The 17,679-nt window shown below is 40.0% G+C and overlaps 1 protein-coding gene across 4 annotated transcripts in view; it reads right to left on the reverse strand.

The window, feature by feature from the left end:
- Positions 1–17,679, reverse strand: part of GAREM1 (GRB2 associated regulator of MAPK1 subtype 1) — a 209,410-nt gene that overhangs the window by 10,020 nt on the left and 181,711 nt on the right. For all 4 annotated transcript variants that reach the window (XM_070627542.1, XM_070627541.1, XM_070627543.1 and 1 more), the window contains one exon: positions 10,919–12,091. In XM_070627542.1, coding sequence (XP_070483643.1) covers positions 10,919–12,091 — 1,173 coding nt within the window. The remainder of the gene's footprint in view (positions 1–10,918; positions 12,092–17,679) is intronic.

The raw sequence follows: 17,679 nt of genomic DNA on the forward strand, positions 1-17,679 counted from the left end.
ACCAGAACTGGTCACTGCTTCTGAACTGTGCTAACACACTGTTTATATTTATTTACTTCCCATGTACATTCAATTAGCCTGAAAATGAAAATGGTAGGGACTGTCATCATTGTTATTACTGCCCTGTGGATGGCAGAGTGTGGGGATTTGTCACCTCTGGCACAAATATGTCACACAGAATGCCACGTGGAAGTTAACAGACATCACACAAAATACAAGAAAAAGGCACTTTTATTTTTAAGCCTATACCATCAGAATGCCTTTTACATTTTTATGTGGAAATTGTTCTTAATAAGTCTATTTGGGCTGGATGTGAATTTTTTTGTGTCTTCATATCAGTGCCAATCTAGGGAAAAAAGGTATCAGCAGACCTGGCACATATGACTACCGTCAAGTCCACTGTCACCGCACTTGACATTTATCAGAGTGAAAAGGACAATGACAGTATTTCTAAACTGGGAAATGTTGTGGCTTTCATTTTCAGCACCTCCCAGAATAATTACTATTCTAAAATGAGGATAAAATAGAATACACCATGCCTGGTGGACTAGCATCCTTCTCTTTCTTGCCAATGCAGCACTTCAGACTGAACTTCAACTGGCAGCACAAGGAGGGAGAGAGATCTGGAGTATCAGGAATAAACCTCCAACTCTGGTCCTAGGCAAGGGGTGGGTGTGCTGTTTTGAGGCAGGTGTTACGATCCACCACAGTTTATGAGTTACCTGTGCCTACTGGTAGGTAATTTCTGGTTATGAGTAGCTTGGGTGTTCACAGAGAACTCCTGGCACCTACTGTTTACAACAATGAGCGCAACATGGATTCGAGTGGCACCAGGGAGAGCTGACTCCCATCTGTACCCAGAGCCTTGGGACACAGTTCTGGTCTACAGCTTTTCTTTCCAGCAGTTACACTTCCAACACAATTCTCTCATCCTTGCTCCTTCACAAGTCTTTTCCCTTTTCTAAATGCTCAATGGTTCAGTTCTTATCAAATATAAGATACTACTACCCAGGATTAACACAACTGTCCTTGGTATTAATGCAGCAGATTGCTAACCCAGGGCTATACACAGAGTTAATTTATTGAAAGGTGGAAGTGGTGAGTTCTGCTCTTTCTAGAACTGTCACTTTTTTTAGTCTAAGAGGCATATTCTTAGGAAGGCATATTCAAGTGACTGCCATCTAACACACTGAAATAATCTAACAGTGGGGGTTTGACGTAAACTGTAAAAAGGGTCTGTCCTGGGGGCTAACAGCCAGGATCATAGGCACCATTACTTCCATTGTCCTTAAAAGTCTGATGGACATGGCCATCCCTTTCCCTTTTCCTACATGACAATTCCATTTTGCTATTTATTTGTTCAAATAGATGCTGAGTGCCTATCATACACTTGTTGAGTATACAAAAATGACTAACTCATGGAATTAGTTGTGAGGGAGGAAGACAAACACATAACTGAGAATTGACAGTATAATAACAGAAGTATGAGCATGGGTTAGCATGAGCACCACGAATTTGTTCAAGGTGGCAGGAGAAGAACAAAGTCATAGGAAATTTATCTGAGAGAGTCTTGAGGAAGAAGGAATTATGAGTGCACAAAAGGTACAGAGGCATGACAAAACCACCAGAATGAGGCTCTGGTCGGGGGGCTTGGATGACGAGACAAATACTGGTGCCATTTATCAGACAGAAACTTAGAAGGAAGAACAGAGCTTTGGAGAAACCAAAGAGTTCAGTTTTGAAAATACTGAGTTTGAGCTTGATGTTCTACTGATGGATAGTGTGAAGTCACGGTGGCTGCACTGAGATCTCAGATGAGAAGTGAAGAAGGCTGAACTCCCAAGGGATGGGCAGAAGAGCAGACAAAGAAGGAGAGAAACAAGTGGCTGCATTTTACTGCTCCCAGAACAGAACCATGTCCAAACGGTGTCAAAGAAGCCAAGGGTGGTGGGGAGAATAACAGGAGAACGACAGTGGAAAGATGGAAGGATGTCAGGAAGTCAGGAAAGGTCTGGAAGATATGTGATAGTTCGCAGGTTACTGGGGATCTTAGCAAATGAAGCTTGAGTCAAGGGAAGGGAGCAGAAGCCAGATTCTAGTGAGTCAAAGGTACACTCACTCGAGGAGGTGAGGCTGGAGTTAGTGAAGGCAGACCACTCTTTGCAAGAACACCGGCTGGAAAGGAAGGGGGAAGCAGTTATTAGAAAGGGATACTGGATTGAAGGAGGCATGGCTTTTTTTCCCTAAGTTTAAAAGAAACTTGAAAAATGTGCCTGGGTATGTCCATGCACTGAGTCCTCGGACCTGTGCTCTCCTTTCATTTAAGAAGATGGAAAGGAGGACACACAGCTTTCCATTGCTCTCTGCCTTCACCATCCACGGCCATGTAAAGCTAGAAAAAAGTCATCAGTGGTAGCTTATTATCTAACAGCTACAGCAAAGACGGAACATACCCAACAGAATAAATGACTTCATGTTTCTAAGTGAAGGTCGTCAACAAAGTCAAAACCCAACTTCAATCTGTGGTCAAAATCATAGAATGGGGCTATTTTCCTTATTTTCAGAATACTGTCCAAAAAGTTTAACTTGATTTCCTGACTCCTGGAACAGGCGGTTAAGCGGCTTTTCACCTCTCCACTTCCTAGAGCTCTCTCTAACTCTGTTTAGCCAGGAGGGAACAGAGCACAGGATAAAGGACCAATAATTTGTGATAAATGGAAAACAAGGTCTTCTCCCTAAATAGCCACATGTTAAAAACAATGCATGAGAAGCTGTTAAAACTACAAAGCTCATTATTGCATGGCTGGAAAACAAAGTTACATGTAGATGTTTAGAGGACAAATTGAAACATAAAACAATTTTATACACATTACCTATGAACTACTTTCTTTCTCCCATGACATTATCTTTCTCTGACTCTTCCTCCCTAGGGATTAAAATAATACAAGAAACAAAAGCCCCACCAAGTGTTTATGAAACAGCCTAGTGTGGGAATGGGGGCTTTTGGTACGATAATGTTTCCTGGAAAGTCTCTGTTTCTTGGAACTCCCTACTAGTCTTTTATGGAAGAAATGACACCTTCACACCCCTTCACTAACTGGACCAAAGAGACAGCTTAAAAAAAGTAAATGGAACATTTACTATGACATTTCTTTGCTTAACTGTCTTTTTTGGAAGAAACATTCTATTTCATAGCAGTAGTTACTCAGCTTTTATAGACAAGGCAGTGGGTCTGGACTTACCCACTGACAAGGCCACATACTTCCTTGTCTATAGTCTAAAATCTACCGTCACACGCCTGTGGGTGAAAATCTCCTGTCTCAGAGATCATGCTGCTTGGATTTGTGGGCCGTCATTAAAGAGATTTTGGCATACTGAGGTGGGGTAATGACCATTTTGTCAATATGTTGACCACGATTCAGAAAATATATATACTGTAGGTGAGCTTGATCTAAGATTGGACTCACCTTCACTATGAGTTTTCTTCTCCAGAAAGCCGACTTCAGGATAATGTCAGCAATCCAAAGAAAGGAGTTTTGTAAGCAGGCTTCCTTGAACTTTGTAACTTTGCCTTCACTGCACGCCCTCTGCCCTGTATTTTACATTTCTTCCCACACTCCCTCTCCCAGATAACAAAATCATTACAGCCTTAAGAAATCGTATTTATAAAGAGGCTTTTATACAAAGAGTTCACAACCCTGTCACATATCCATCAGGGATATTTTCAGCCAAACAGAAATTAAAGTTTTATAATGACAAAATGGCCATAAATGAACCTCTATTTGATTAATTACACAGGGCAGATGTGATTTACAGTCAAAATCCTGATTCTCAGATGCATACATTTCTTTTTCCAGTGTTATACACTGATGATAAGGACCCAACACAGACCTGGGTCTGACATGGCCTCCAATCTCCAAGCCTCGGGCGAGGGAGGCAAGGCGGAGGGCGCAGGAGGCCGCTCATTCGGAGGCAAGAAGGGCAAGTGGTTCTGAAAAGAATACTTGTTTAAATTCTAGGGTGCTTCCATGGACTCAGAAGAAAGAATATGCCATTGGGGCAGAGAATAAAGACCTTTTCTGAGCAGGGAGTATAATACATGACAGACATTTAAATAGTATATAACCTTCCTATTAACGTGATTTTGTGCAAATGGTACCTAAGAGTGCAGATCTGAAACAAGATCTATCCCATAGATGATAATTACTCTATTACATACATTCTAATCATTGAGACTTTCAACGGACTCAGGAGAAAAAAAGTTCCTGGCCTAGAAGATTTCATTTAAAAACAAATAACCTACATGAAACTGAAGGCAATTAGTTTCAAAATTACCAAAACGCAATAGTAATAATTTAGTCCTTATTTCAATTAACAAATAGGAATGTAGGTATGGCTTGCTTACAGAGTAGTCCTCAAAAGCTGTAATTAAAACTAATTAAATGTCAAATGCCTTAGGAGGCCTCATTAATTAGAGGAATCCTGAGTGAATCTTTTTGTAGAGCAATTATTTTTGAAAAGTAAATAATCACTTCCAGATCAATCTTTTTAGTACCTCAACTTGAATATTAATACATCAGGTTTATTTAAGAAAATCTGTCCTTTAATACCTTTTCTAAATGAACATTTGATAGAAGGAAAAAGCCGAAAGATAAAATAAAAAATCAGCGTAGAATCAATTCTCATGGCCACTTCCCTCGGTTTCTATATGAACATATTTTTACAGCTTTTTATTAACTTCGGTAGAAGCGTGAGGCCCCTAATTCTGTAGGGTGGACTCATTCAGGGTTGTGACATCTAGTGGCACCATGATCTGGCCACACTCGAGGAATCAACCAAGGCAACCTCTCAGCTTTAATATTTCTATGTAGAGTTGGGAATTTCAGGTTCTTGACATGTGTTTGCAGACTTAGAGCCACACGCAACTTTTTCACAGGCATTATAGTTCTTCAAAACCCCTGAGTCCCCCATTAAAGGTTTATATGTTATTGGGATCCACAGGAAGCCGAGCATTTCCGTAGCTATTTTTTTGGTCTATGATGATTACAAATTTGGCTCCACAGCTGGGTGATGATAATATAACACCTAGCTTATCAAGTAGACATTTTCCAAGTCAGATGAAAAGAATGTTTTGTTATTTTTAAACCCAATTACGTTTTTGTAATATCTTAGAGACCTAGCAAAATGAAACTATCACACACGCTTCTGGAATGTGGAGACGACTGGCACCCACCTGGGTGCCAGAGTTCTCTGCTGGTCTGGCGGTGGAGGTAGATGCGCTGTCCCCATCGGCCTCCACGACTCTTTGAAGACGCCTATACTTTAGCTAAGGAAGGATGGAGGAAAAAACCCTCCCCTAAAAGTCACTTTCTATCTGACCCTAACTCAGAATCCCTCCATCTCTATTCAGTTACTGCTATTATTTATTGAATGCTTACTCAGTGCCAGGAAAAAGTCCCAAGTGCTTTGTACAATACAATAATGTGATGAAGAAGTTGTTATCCCCACAGGAACTGACTCAGGGAGGTTAAATATCTTGCCGAAGGTACGAAGCTACTAAGTGGAAGAGCGAGGATTCAAACCCATGTGTGGCTCTTAGAGGCGATGCTATGTGCCTCTAATTATTTATCTCTCAGTGTGGTAGACCATCTCTCTCCCTCCAGTTAAATTCCCCTGAGAGGGGAAATGAAGAGTCCTAGGATGCCTGGGATTTCCTTGCATTTTCTCATCAACTGTTCAGTCTGTCTGAGGCAGACTCAGACACTCCAACTCACTTCTGTAGAACCAAGTCTGTTTTTTCAAGCACCTACTGGACTAGGTCCAGTCAATCTGGCATTAAAGTCACACTTTTGTTATGAGAGAACAGCTATTTTGAGTTGCTGCTTAGGCATTTTACAGTATGACAACCCTGTCACACCCAGAATCTGGACATTTTGATAAGGACCTGAGCTTACGATTCCTGCCACAAGCTCCTGCTTTGCTTTTTCTGGGGTATCCTGATGCTCAGAGGTGAGCCCAAGAAAAGTTAGTGACATTGGCCCCAACCACCTGATAAGTCCTGGGTGCTTGCTACCCTGCTCTCTACCTCCTGCTTGCTCGGGACCTGGGACAGAGGACTGCCCTTCCCCTGGCTCACTGCCCGTCCCCCCTACCTCGTTTCTGGATCTGTAAGTAACAAACCTTGTGATTTTACTTCCTTTGTGTGAGAGTATTGAAAGTGCGCCTTTAACTGAAATGACCCTGGGGTTTTCACTTCCCCAAAGTGAGAGGCTGGATGCTGACGGAGGTACCTGACAACCCCATGTGGGTGGCTTGTGCCTCCTCATTCAGCAGATCATAATCTGCATATTCTTAATTTAACACACTAGCTACAGGTCCACAACACAGCTTTAAATCTTATTTTTCTCAAATACCAACAACACAGTGTGCTCCATTACAGGGACTTTATTTATGATGGACTTCCAGCCTTCTGACAATGAATATATGCTACCCATCCATCTTAGAACTCAGTCCCGACAGCTTGTTTCTCATAGGCTATGAGGCATTCCTGTCTATCACAAAGGGTTAACAAATTCTTCAGCAATGTTGCAGTAGAATTTGGTTTAAACTAGTAGTTCACAACCTAGAGGTTCTTTTATGATTTTCCTTTCATGAATCTCAGAAACTGCTGTAATGTTAACAACCAACCAAGAGTGAGAAGACTTTTTCTGTTACTAAAGAAGATGGAGGATATTAATCCCTGGGTTCTAGGGCCCCCAAGTTGGATACTACTGCATACATGGTTTTAGAAGAGTGGTGATCCTGTAGTTTTGACAGTGATTTGTAATTTACTGCACAGACCAGAGCAGTCTGGGAGTCAAACATCCTATTTATAGATTTTATGCAATATAAAGTCTTCCCATCATTGCTCTCCAAAATGGCATCTTCTAAAGAGGAAAAAAAGAGAGAGAGATAGCTCTTAAAGACTGTCACCTGTAAAATGTATCTGACTCAATATTTTAGATATAGTAGCCGATATCTAGAAAATTAAAATCACGGATAGAGGCCCACAATGTTATGAAAGAGAGGACGTGTTTAGAACAAATATATGAACCAATAAGGATAATCCACTTAAAGGGGGACTGTCAAGTCATTCTAATTTGAGGACACTTTGCACTACTTTAAAAAGTGAAAACGTCGGGGCCAGCCTGCTGGCATAGTACTGAAGTTCCTGTGCTCTGCAGGTTTGGATCCTGAGTGCGGACCTAGGCAGGGCTCATCAAGCCATGCTGCAGCAGGCGTCCCACATAGAAAATTGAGGAAAATGGGCACAGAGCTTAGCTCAGGGCCAATCTTCCTCAGCAAAAAGATGAGGATTGGCAGCGGATGTTAGCTCAGGGCTAATCTTTCTCACCAAAAAAAAAAAAGTGAAAATGTCACCATTCAGTGAGTTGGGCATGCATGTTCCCTTAGCCTGGGCCCATCTGCAACCAGAAATTGTTTGTTTTTCCCTGGAACATTCCCATTAGGAAAGGAATAGACTCTCATCCTTGGGAGACGTTAAGTGGTGAGTTTTGTGTTGAAAAAAAAAACTGTATTAAACAATTTTTACAAAGATATATGAGGACTAGAGCAAATTTTAAATAGCCACATCAAGTACAAAGTACGTTAACAGGGCTAAACCGATTACTCCTCCACTGACAATTTTCTGTTTGGCCCCACAACCTAGTTTTGCACCTTAGTATACGGATAGGAAAACGCTGACAAGCATAAGCCAGATGACGTCAGAACGGCGGCACAACACGGAAAACACAGTCAGCATCAGTGTTGAAGGAGGAAGATTTGCTCTCACTTTTGCAGAAAGAAACAAAGACCATCAAAATCTGCTGGAGAGAGAGCGCAACTATGTGTTACAACTTAGGACACTGAAGCAGGAAGTGAAGAAGAGAAGAACTAGAAGAAAATGAACAGGCTGACATAGACAGCAATGGAGCCTCTATACCTCTAGACCTTAATGGGAGCGGGTCACGGACTGTGGCGAAATTGAGTTCACTCACCAACTACCAGCTTTGCTTCCCTTACCATGAAAGTCATGCTTTCTTTGACTCTGTTCCATTGCTCCAGCACCTTCCATCCCTAAAGATCTAGTGGGAGCTGTCACTCTTGCAGATAATGTCTCACTTGAAAGCTTATGACCATCTTTAATTACTGGGTGGGATAGCTATTAGATATATGGCATGCCTCCCTCCCAGGGCTCAGTCTACAGTAACTATCCAAAAAAGTTTTATTTAATTCTGTGGGAGCACTTAAATTTATGCTCCATTAAAGTTCCCTTTTGAAAATTACAAGCTGAAGCCACATCTAACAACGATGACGTTCTCTGGATCCCACGCACATCCTAAAAATGGAAAATTCATTTCATGGTCACAGAACCAATAAAAAATATGACCTCATTCAAAATGCCTAATTTTTTTTTTTTTAAGTAAATTAAATGATTTCAGGTGTTCATAAAAAAAATCTTTATGATCATAGCATTTTGTAAATATTGGAAATGCTCTAAAAGGATTTTCTTATGTCATAAGAAACTATGGCTTAGACCGGAGGCCAAAATCTTTTCTTTTCCTGTGAGATTTGCTTTTAGTTTCAAATTTAACTCTAGCATTTTTCTTTTAGTACTGAGGTCAAGATAGGGCCTTTTAGTATTTATGTTCTTACTCATCTTTCATTAAGCACAGAAAAAACAAGCAGCGCTAGTTTTCTCTAGACTTGGTTTCGTGAATGACTCTGGGTGTGACCACGTTGGATGAGTCAATCAGCCAGCCAACAAACGTGAGTCCCTACTAGGTTGCCAGGTAGGACCAAAATTCTATAGGAAAAGCTCGTGTGGGCACGTTCCTATTGAAGATCAGGCTTCGACCTTCAAGTATCATGAAACATACAGCTGAGTTGAGACATCCCTAAAATTGCCTAGAGGACTTGCCAGGAGGAGTGTTCTCTTACTTGTTACCTGTTTTTTTGGGAACACCCTCTGACATGAGTAAAAGGACCAAGGACTCTGACTCTACCAAGACTTCCCCCAAATATTCCAAGACCCTTACTGGGTACAGGGATCTCTGGGCTGGTGCCTTAAGGGCCCTGGAAGATCCTGTAAGGAGCAGGGCAAAGTCCACATGTGCAGTTTCTGGGGAGTTCTTATGTCCCAGAACAAACAGCTGGAGGTGGGCCCTCTCAGGAAAGCTTTGCAGCAACGAGGGCTCTGCATGGACAGCAAGGCACGATGACTGGCACTGAGTGCTTCCTGATGTTCAGGGCAGTCCACGACCTGGCTCCAGCCTTTCGGCCACCACTGCTCCTCACACACCCTATTCAACTCTACTCCACTGGCCCAACAAGATTTCTTGTTTCTCCTCACCTGTCCCAGCTTCCATACATTTGCTCACACTATTCTGCCTGGAGTGCCCTTCTTTCTCATCTCTCTGCTCTTCCAATTCATATATATCCTCTCAGTTCATTAAAAATGTCATAAGCTCCTTGGAGGATTCTCTCACTCATCACCCGACTAGAAGCTTCTATCTCCTCTGAATTCCTACACACATGATCTATGTATATCTCTCTTCTATTGCTTGTCACATTTTAACTTGTACGATAGTCCTCTCTTTTCATCTGTTACCTTCCCTATCAAACTGAAAGGTACTAGAGTCCAGAGTCCAGGTCTTACACGTGGTCATATTTCTAGCATCTCACCCAGTAATTCCATGGTTTTAAAACTGGCTTCTGCACAGCCTCAGGGGTCCAGAGAGGCATCTGGAGACCACCTGGTGGGGGCAGAGAGTGGACAGGGGCACGTGGAGACCCCCTGCTCCTCTAATCTGTGCTTCAGTCAGATGGGTTTTGATTTTAATTCTATTTATTGTGATTCATGTAAGTTTTTTTAAGGATTCTACAAGAGATAGAAAAAAAGAAAACCACTGCAAGAGAAATTGTCAAATAAATGAATAGAATTACACTCAATGCCTCTGGTATTTTCTCCTGTCAGATATAATAAAACCAAATGATCAAAAATGGGTAGCAAATGTTCAGAGTGTCTGTCAATCAAAGAGCATGGTCAAAATGGAGGGCCCTTCCTCTTGTCCCGTACTGACCTTTTTGCATTAAAATTTGATAGAAGCCCCCTGAAACTCTGAAAGAGTTGTTTAAGGTGTTAAACAGAACCACCCTGACACCTGGTTCTGCTCTGAGGGGTGTGTGTGTGTGTGTGTGTGTGTGTGTACATGAGCACATCAGTATTCTTTGATCTCAATGCAACTTCAGGGATATAGGAAAGAGTTACAAATGATGCTCATGATGCTTAATCCCCCACTCCCCCCAAACAAATCTACTCCTCCTTTGGTCTTCCCCGTCACAGTAAATGGCATTAATATCCGCTCTGTTGCTCAGGCTAAAAACCTAGGAGTTTTCCTTGATTTCTCTCTTTCCTTCACTACCCACATCCAATTTATCAGTAAATACTGTTGGATCTACCTCTAAAACACACTGCAAAGCAGCCCATTTCTCCCTGTCATCCACCGCTACCAACTGCTGTGGTCCAGGGCATCAACATTTCATACCTCTGCTACTGTAATCGCCTCTTCTCTGGTCTCCTGGCTTCTGCTCTCTCCTCCCTAGTATCCACTCTCCAGACAGCAAAGTCATGTTTAAACCTTTCCTATTGAAAACTCTCAAAGAGTTTCTCCTCAAACATCCAGTAAAACTCTACATCCTAACTGTTAAAAACAACCTGGCAAGCATTTACATTTCACTCCTAATTAAGCAAATTTGTTGATTCTGATAATCTTCTGTTGGAGAGTTTTCCTTTCTTGATGAAAGAAAATAAATTAGTGGATGACTTAGCAGAGAGATGGAAGGACGGGCACATCACTCAAGAATAGAAATGACTTACAGCTTCAGATTTCGGAGGCACTGGAGGTGGAGGTAGGGCAATTTCTGAAGACTTCATTGCTGCTCCCAGAGTTCCGGGGACAGGAAGAGGAGAAGTTGCACATTTGGACCGGACAGAACCTCTATACTGATCACATCTGTTCTTCTCACTCAGGGAACGAGTCAGAGGCTGATGGCTGGGCTTGCCGTCCTCCAGCCACAGCTCTTCATAAGGAAGTTCTGACTTTCCTGGGATGCCTGCCAATTCTTCACTAGCTTCTGGGAAAAGGTAGTCGCTCCCACTATCACCCGAGTCCTGATAGGGCAGGATGTCATGAGGAAAGGGCGCCCACTCTCCCCCAAGGTCCCTGCAGCCATGGAGGTTCACCTCGCTGTTGCCATGGAGATTGTTGCCATACACACAGACCGAGAGCCGGTGGAAGGACTGGGTGAGCTCATCGCGAGCGTAGCTAAGGGAATTGGGCACATGGTTGTGGCCAGAGCACCGGCCCTTCTTGGGGCTCTTGCAGTCCTCATTCCAGTCAGTTTTCACATCGCGGACAGCCCGTGAATACTCATCAATGTCGAACTGTTCTTGGCAGATACCCAGCCAGTGATGGACCAGGGTTTCTGGCCATACTTCCCCCTTCACCAGGTGTTCTGGGAGGCTAAACTTGGGGACTGTCAAGTGCAAAGGGAAGTGCATGGGGAGGATCTTGTTGTTCCGGAGCACACAGCACACCACCACTGTCTTGGTCTGGATGTTCACAAACTTGTAGCGGTGCCCCTCGCGGATGAAGTGGAGGTCGTAGGGGTTCCTCGGTGGAGGGCTGGGCACAGTCACGTTCACAGGAAGCCTGGTTTTCTCCACAATGTTGCGGATGGTGTGTTCGCCCTCCTGCATCTGAAGTTCCAGGGGACTTCGGGTGCTAAATCTGCCCTTGCACTGGAAAGGAAGGCTAATGCTTTCATTGGTCCGGTGATTCATGCAGATGAGGCACGGCATTTTGCCTTTTCCCAGCTTGCTGATGGAATTGAGCTTCCCAATCTTTTTGAAGATTGTGTTGAGTCGTGACTTCTCCTTGAAAGTCTTTGCGTAAAGGATTTCTGCCTGTCCCATTAGAGTGAGTTCATCCCCAGTACACAGGGTGATGTTGTAAACTTCCGTGTCTTCATTGCATTCACCTGAAGCAACCTACAACAGGATAAATCAAACTTCAGGTTAGCTTCCTTTAGTCTATTTGCATAAAGAAGCAGAGGACTTTCTATTATGACACATGTGCACACACAAAGGAAAACGTTATGTTTTAATACTAAATTTAGCTACCCCGTTTATTTTATAATATTTATGTGGCTAAAAATAACAAGATGATATTGGTTTACACTTTTAAAAACACAATTTTTTCTCAAGAAAAAAGTAAGCTACACATTAGTGTAAAAATCTGGGAAATATAGAGGGAAAATACATACAAAAAAATAACACTCATGAGCCTGATTCAGAGATAGCCACGATATTTGATAAATATCCTTCCAGTTTCTTTTCCTATGGAGAGCAGCCTATCATATGGATAATAATTATGGGACATCACCATTATTATCATCATATCTCTTTCAGTTATAAAAAATGCTTTTATGAAGACTATTGAAGAAAATTTCTTGTTTTTTTAACTAATAAAATTTTGCAAAATTGGAAGTGAGATAAAGGATTTAAAAATGTTTTACTTCTCCCTATTCTATTATTATACAAACTATTCATGTTCATTGGGAAAAAATTAGAAAATACAGATATAAAAATGAACAAATTCTACATAATCTTACCGCTAAAGATAATCTACGTTACCAATTTCATATATAAAGAAAAAAGGTACGTCACCTAAAAAAAAAATCTATAAATGCATACACATGCATGCACAATTTTGTTGCTGAGTTTCTCACCATAATTTATCCATTTTCCCAAGTATATACTCTATCAATTGTAACACTGACCTAACACGTTCCATTACATATGCATATGCCTTAATTTATTTGACCAGTTCTTTACTGTTAGATGATGCATTTTCCTAATGTTTAGCAATAATAAATAGAACTTTTTTACGGTTCTATTAGCTCCTTAGGATAAAGGCCCAGAAGCAGAATTGCAAGGATAAAGCTATGCGGGTGTCTGAAAGGTCTACTACATACTGCCCATGTGCTTCATCAACATTATCCTTATTTATACTTCTTCCCCTTTATGAAATGATCTGTCTTTTCATATTCATGAGTAAGTTTAATGTTTACCAATATTAAAAGCAAAGTATGCATCCTGCATTTATTTATTCATGTTTTATTTTGAATATCTTTGATTATTAGTATAGTGAATATTTTTTGGTGTTTATACATCCGGATGTTCAGATCTCTTCCTTTGTGAACTGTCCATTTGTGTCCTTCACTCACTTTTCTATTGAGATGGTCATCTTACTGATTACTTTTTATGTAATGTGAATGTCATTTACGCTATATTTTTTTGACTTTGTTGCTTGAATTTCAACTTTATAGCTTCTTTAAGTAGTAAAGTATTTTTTTCTATGTAGCAAAACATTTTCAAAATTTTCCTTTTGATTTCATTCTTGGTTGTTACACTTCTACTAGTTGAGAAGATAGAGATGAGTGGTTCTGAACTGGAGGTAATTTTACCCCCACCCCTGAACTCCTGGGGACATTTGACAATGTCTGGGGACATTTTCGATTGCCACAACTGGGGGGAGCTACTTATATCTAGTGGGTAGAGGCCAGGGAGGCTGCTAAACATTCTAGGATGCACAGGACAGCCCCCACAGCAAAGAACGATCTGGTCCAAATTTCAACAGTGCTGAGGTTGAGAAATGCTAGTATAATTAACTAATATTTTCTTCTAATCTTTCGCTAGTTTCATTTATTAACTACTTTACTTATTTAACTAAAATTTCTTTGGTGAATTATTTAAGGTATGGATCTAACTTTAGTTTTTAAACAGTTAATGGAGAGCCCAGTGTACTTCCTAAATAACCATCCCTTTCATCAGTAATTTGAAGGGCCACTTTTATCATATACTAAATTTATAAAACACATACACTCATGTGTATACATATATTTGTATCTAAAAAGGTCATTTTATCCTGATGGCCTTTCTGCCTATTTTCCCATCGAAACTATGCTGTTTTAATTTCTGTATCTTTATCGTAGATTTTTAGATCTGGTAACAAAAGCCTTCACTTGTGGTTATTCTGACTCAAAGTTTTCAGATGGCAAGAAACAAAAGCAGCAAAGTCAAAAGTCATGTAACAGACTGAGTGAAAATATTTGCAATGTATATCACAGGTGAAGAGCTAATGTCCCTAATACAGAAGCAGTTTTAAAAATGACCAAAAATCCTTCAGAAAAAAGGGCAAAAGTCATCAAAAACCAATTCACTAAAAAGATGCACCATGGCCTTCAGAAGAGTCTATGAAAACATGTTCACCTTCTCTTATAATAAGAGAAATGTAAATTAATACACTGATTAAAACTCAAAAGCTTGACCTTACACTTGGTGAGGCTATGCGGAAACAGGCGTTGTTGTTCATAGCTGGTGGAAATGCCAAATGATATGAGACCCATGGTGGGAAATTTGCCAATACCTAACCAAACTATGCATGCATTTATGCGTCCACCCAGGATTCTTACATCTGAGAATTTACCTTGAAGACTATCCTCCAATAGTATGAAAATACACATGTATGAGATTATTCATTGTAGCGTTATTTGTATTCTCAAAATACTGGAACCGATTTAAATGCCCAAACATAGGAGATTGATTGACTATCATCAATTTTTTAACGTAAACTATGAGAAATTTGTTGGCTTGAGATGACTTTTCAAATCTTATTAGTACTGTGTCTTTCCAATTCTAGCTTTCTAAAAGCTTCTAAAAAGAAATTTAAAAATTTTTTATTAAATGCTGTTTCTGTATCCAATAAGATAGTCATGTTTATTTTAAATTTTGATATATTGGTTTTATACAATAAAATAGTAGATTCCCAAATATTAAAACAGCCTACGGGCCTGAAATAATCTCTACGGGATCAGAGTGCCGTTAAAACTACGTTGCATGATTCTCTGTGCTAGTGTATGCTCTATGATTTATTTATCTCAGTCACAGGTGAGATTAGTCTACAGTTCTACCATGTTATCTTTATCAGGTTTTGTTATCAGGCTTACATTAAGCCTGAGATTGATTTTTTTTTCTTTTCTGTTAACAAAAAGCGTCTAGGTAAAGTGACTGACAGTGTTCATAGTGCTTATCAAATAGTAATCATCAGTATGTTTTTAGAAAACTAGAGTAACAATCTTTGTAAATAATTTCTTATCCACTATTCTAGGTCATCTCTATAATTTTAACCTTTGGAACAAGCAACATGTCAATCAACATAAATGCTGTAAAACACAAGCAGCTGTGTTGTCTCTACAGCGAAGTAAATTTCTCTGTAGGAGGCATCATCAGTACATAAATGGCAGCACAATACTGTTATAAAGGTAGTTCAGGCTCCTAAGGTGTAAAATCCATTTTAGGTGACTCAGATAAGTATTGCTATTACTTTTTAACGGGACCTCAACTTAACTATGTTTACTGCCAGACTCAGTATTCATTTGGGCTTCTACTTTGGGGTAAGTTTAGGAATTCAAATAAATAATACTAAATAAAATAAATTTTAACTGCTTATTTGGAATAATTTCAGATTTGCAGAAAAGTTGCAAAGATAGTATAGAAAGTTCCTGTATCCCCTTCACCTAGCTTCTCCTGTTAACATTTTACACAACCATGGCACATTATCAAAACTAAGACATTAACATCAGTAACACAATGAACTGAACTACAAGCTTTACTTGGATTTCACTTATTTTTTTTTTCCACTAATGTCCTTTTTCTGTTCCGGGATCAAATCAGGGTACCACATTGCATCCAGTCCTTTGATCTGTGAGTTTCTTGATCTTGCCTTGTTTTTTATGACCTTGATAGTTTTGAAGAATATAGATTAGGGTTTTTTTCTTTTTTAAAGCTAATCTATCATTTATAAATGACAGTACTTGGCACATACGATGGCTGACTTTCTTTTCCTACAGGACCTGTAGCTTCAAGGTTCCAGGTATTCTATTCTTTTGACTTTGGTCATCAAGAGTCCTTATAAAGATTCATTTGCTATTAATTCTAACTTTTGGGTTATCCCTATATATCAGAGGTCAGTCCACTACTGCCCATAGTCTAAATCCGGCCTACTACCTGACTCTGTAAATAAAGTTTTATTAGGACTGCTATGCCCACTCATTTATGCAACGTCTATGACTGTTTTCACTGTGCAACGGCAGTGTTGAGTCACTGCAACAGTGACTAGGTGGCCTGCAAACTCTAAAATATTTACTCTTTGTCCCTTTACAGAAAAAGTTCGCTGACCCCTGGTACAGATGAATGAAAAGAACACTGGTCTTTGGAAATAAACTGGTACAATACTCTTAACGGTACAATAATGTTAACTAAACCACAAGCTGAGTTTCAATCCTGCCTGTATTGTTAGGTGACCTCATACGAAGTGCTTTACTTTTTTGAGCCTCAGTTTCCTCATCTATAAAATGGGAACACCAGCATCTATTTTGCAGGCTAAATCAAAGTACACAAACAACTTCACGCAGTGCCTGGCATACGGCAGGCTCTCAATAAATAGAGACCATTATTATTATTGCTTTTATTAACAATAAAAACATATTAATTCTTTTGTTTCACATTGCCTTTCACATCTGTATTTACACATTCAATTTATTTCTCTCCACTAGTGTGCAAGCCCAAACCACTACTTCTAAGCATTACCCTTCCTTCTGTACTGAAGAATTGCTGAAGTTTTTCTTGAATGTTTTATCCCAGAACAAAACTTAACGTCAGACTAGAGCCTGAAATATCATTACAGTTATATCCCAAAGGAAGTGAACATATTGAAATAATTCAAAATCTATCTTTTTAGGCTAGACTAGTCTCCAAAATGCTCAGCTGCATTGCTAACTTCCTTTTTATTGGAACTTTGTAAAAAACTTGGCAGTTGATCCATTTGGATCAGGATGGAGACAGGGATGTTGAGAGAAAAGGTTCTCATGAGATCTGAGAAACACACACGTTCATCCGTACGACAAAGTACTTCCCATCAACCTACAGGGAGGCAACAGTACTTCTAAAATGTGAAGGAACAACACAGCGTATGTTTCTTTCTAGCCCTTTAAATTGGTGTTTACTATATTCCTTCCTAATTTACCTTTATAAACACACACGTTCCAGAATAAAGAAATTATAGGTCTAGTGAGTACTGCACACCAAACAAAATGAAAGGGAATGTTCATGCAGCTTGTGAGACATGAATCAGACAGTACATGCACAGATTAAACAGATCAAAATTACCCGTACTAAATGTCACTCCCTGGGCACATTCAGCAGTTTTGCCTACATTTTCATGTATGTGTTTACTTCTAAAAAAAGCTACTCCTACTCCCATACATAAAAATGCGTAACATATGTGAGTACAATCTGTAATTCCATGCTCCCAAGTCTGACGTCATCATTAATGCCAGCAATTAGCTCGGCATAAATTATGAGACTAACGTACGGACCAATCTGTGGTCACTGTCAGGGAAAGATGAAGAATCTCATAAATAAATACTCTTCCTTTGGCAGCTGAGCCAAACAGTCTACTCTGGTGTCTACAGATGTGATTTATTTGCATAATTTCTTTCCTTTTTTCTTTTTTT

The sequence above is a fragment of the Equus przewalskii genome, chromosome 7 (assembly GCF_037783145.1).
Source record: "Equus przewalskii isolate Varuska chromosome 7, EquPr2, whole genome shotgun sequence".
Taxonomy (NCBI): Eukaryota; Metazoa; Chordata; class Mammalia; order Perissodactyla; family Equidae; genus Equus; species Equus przewalskii.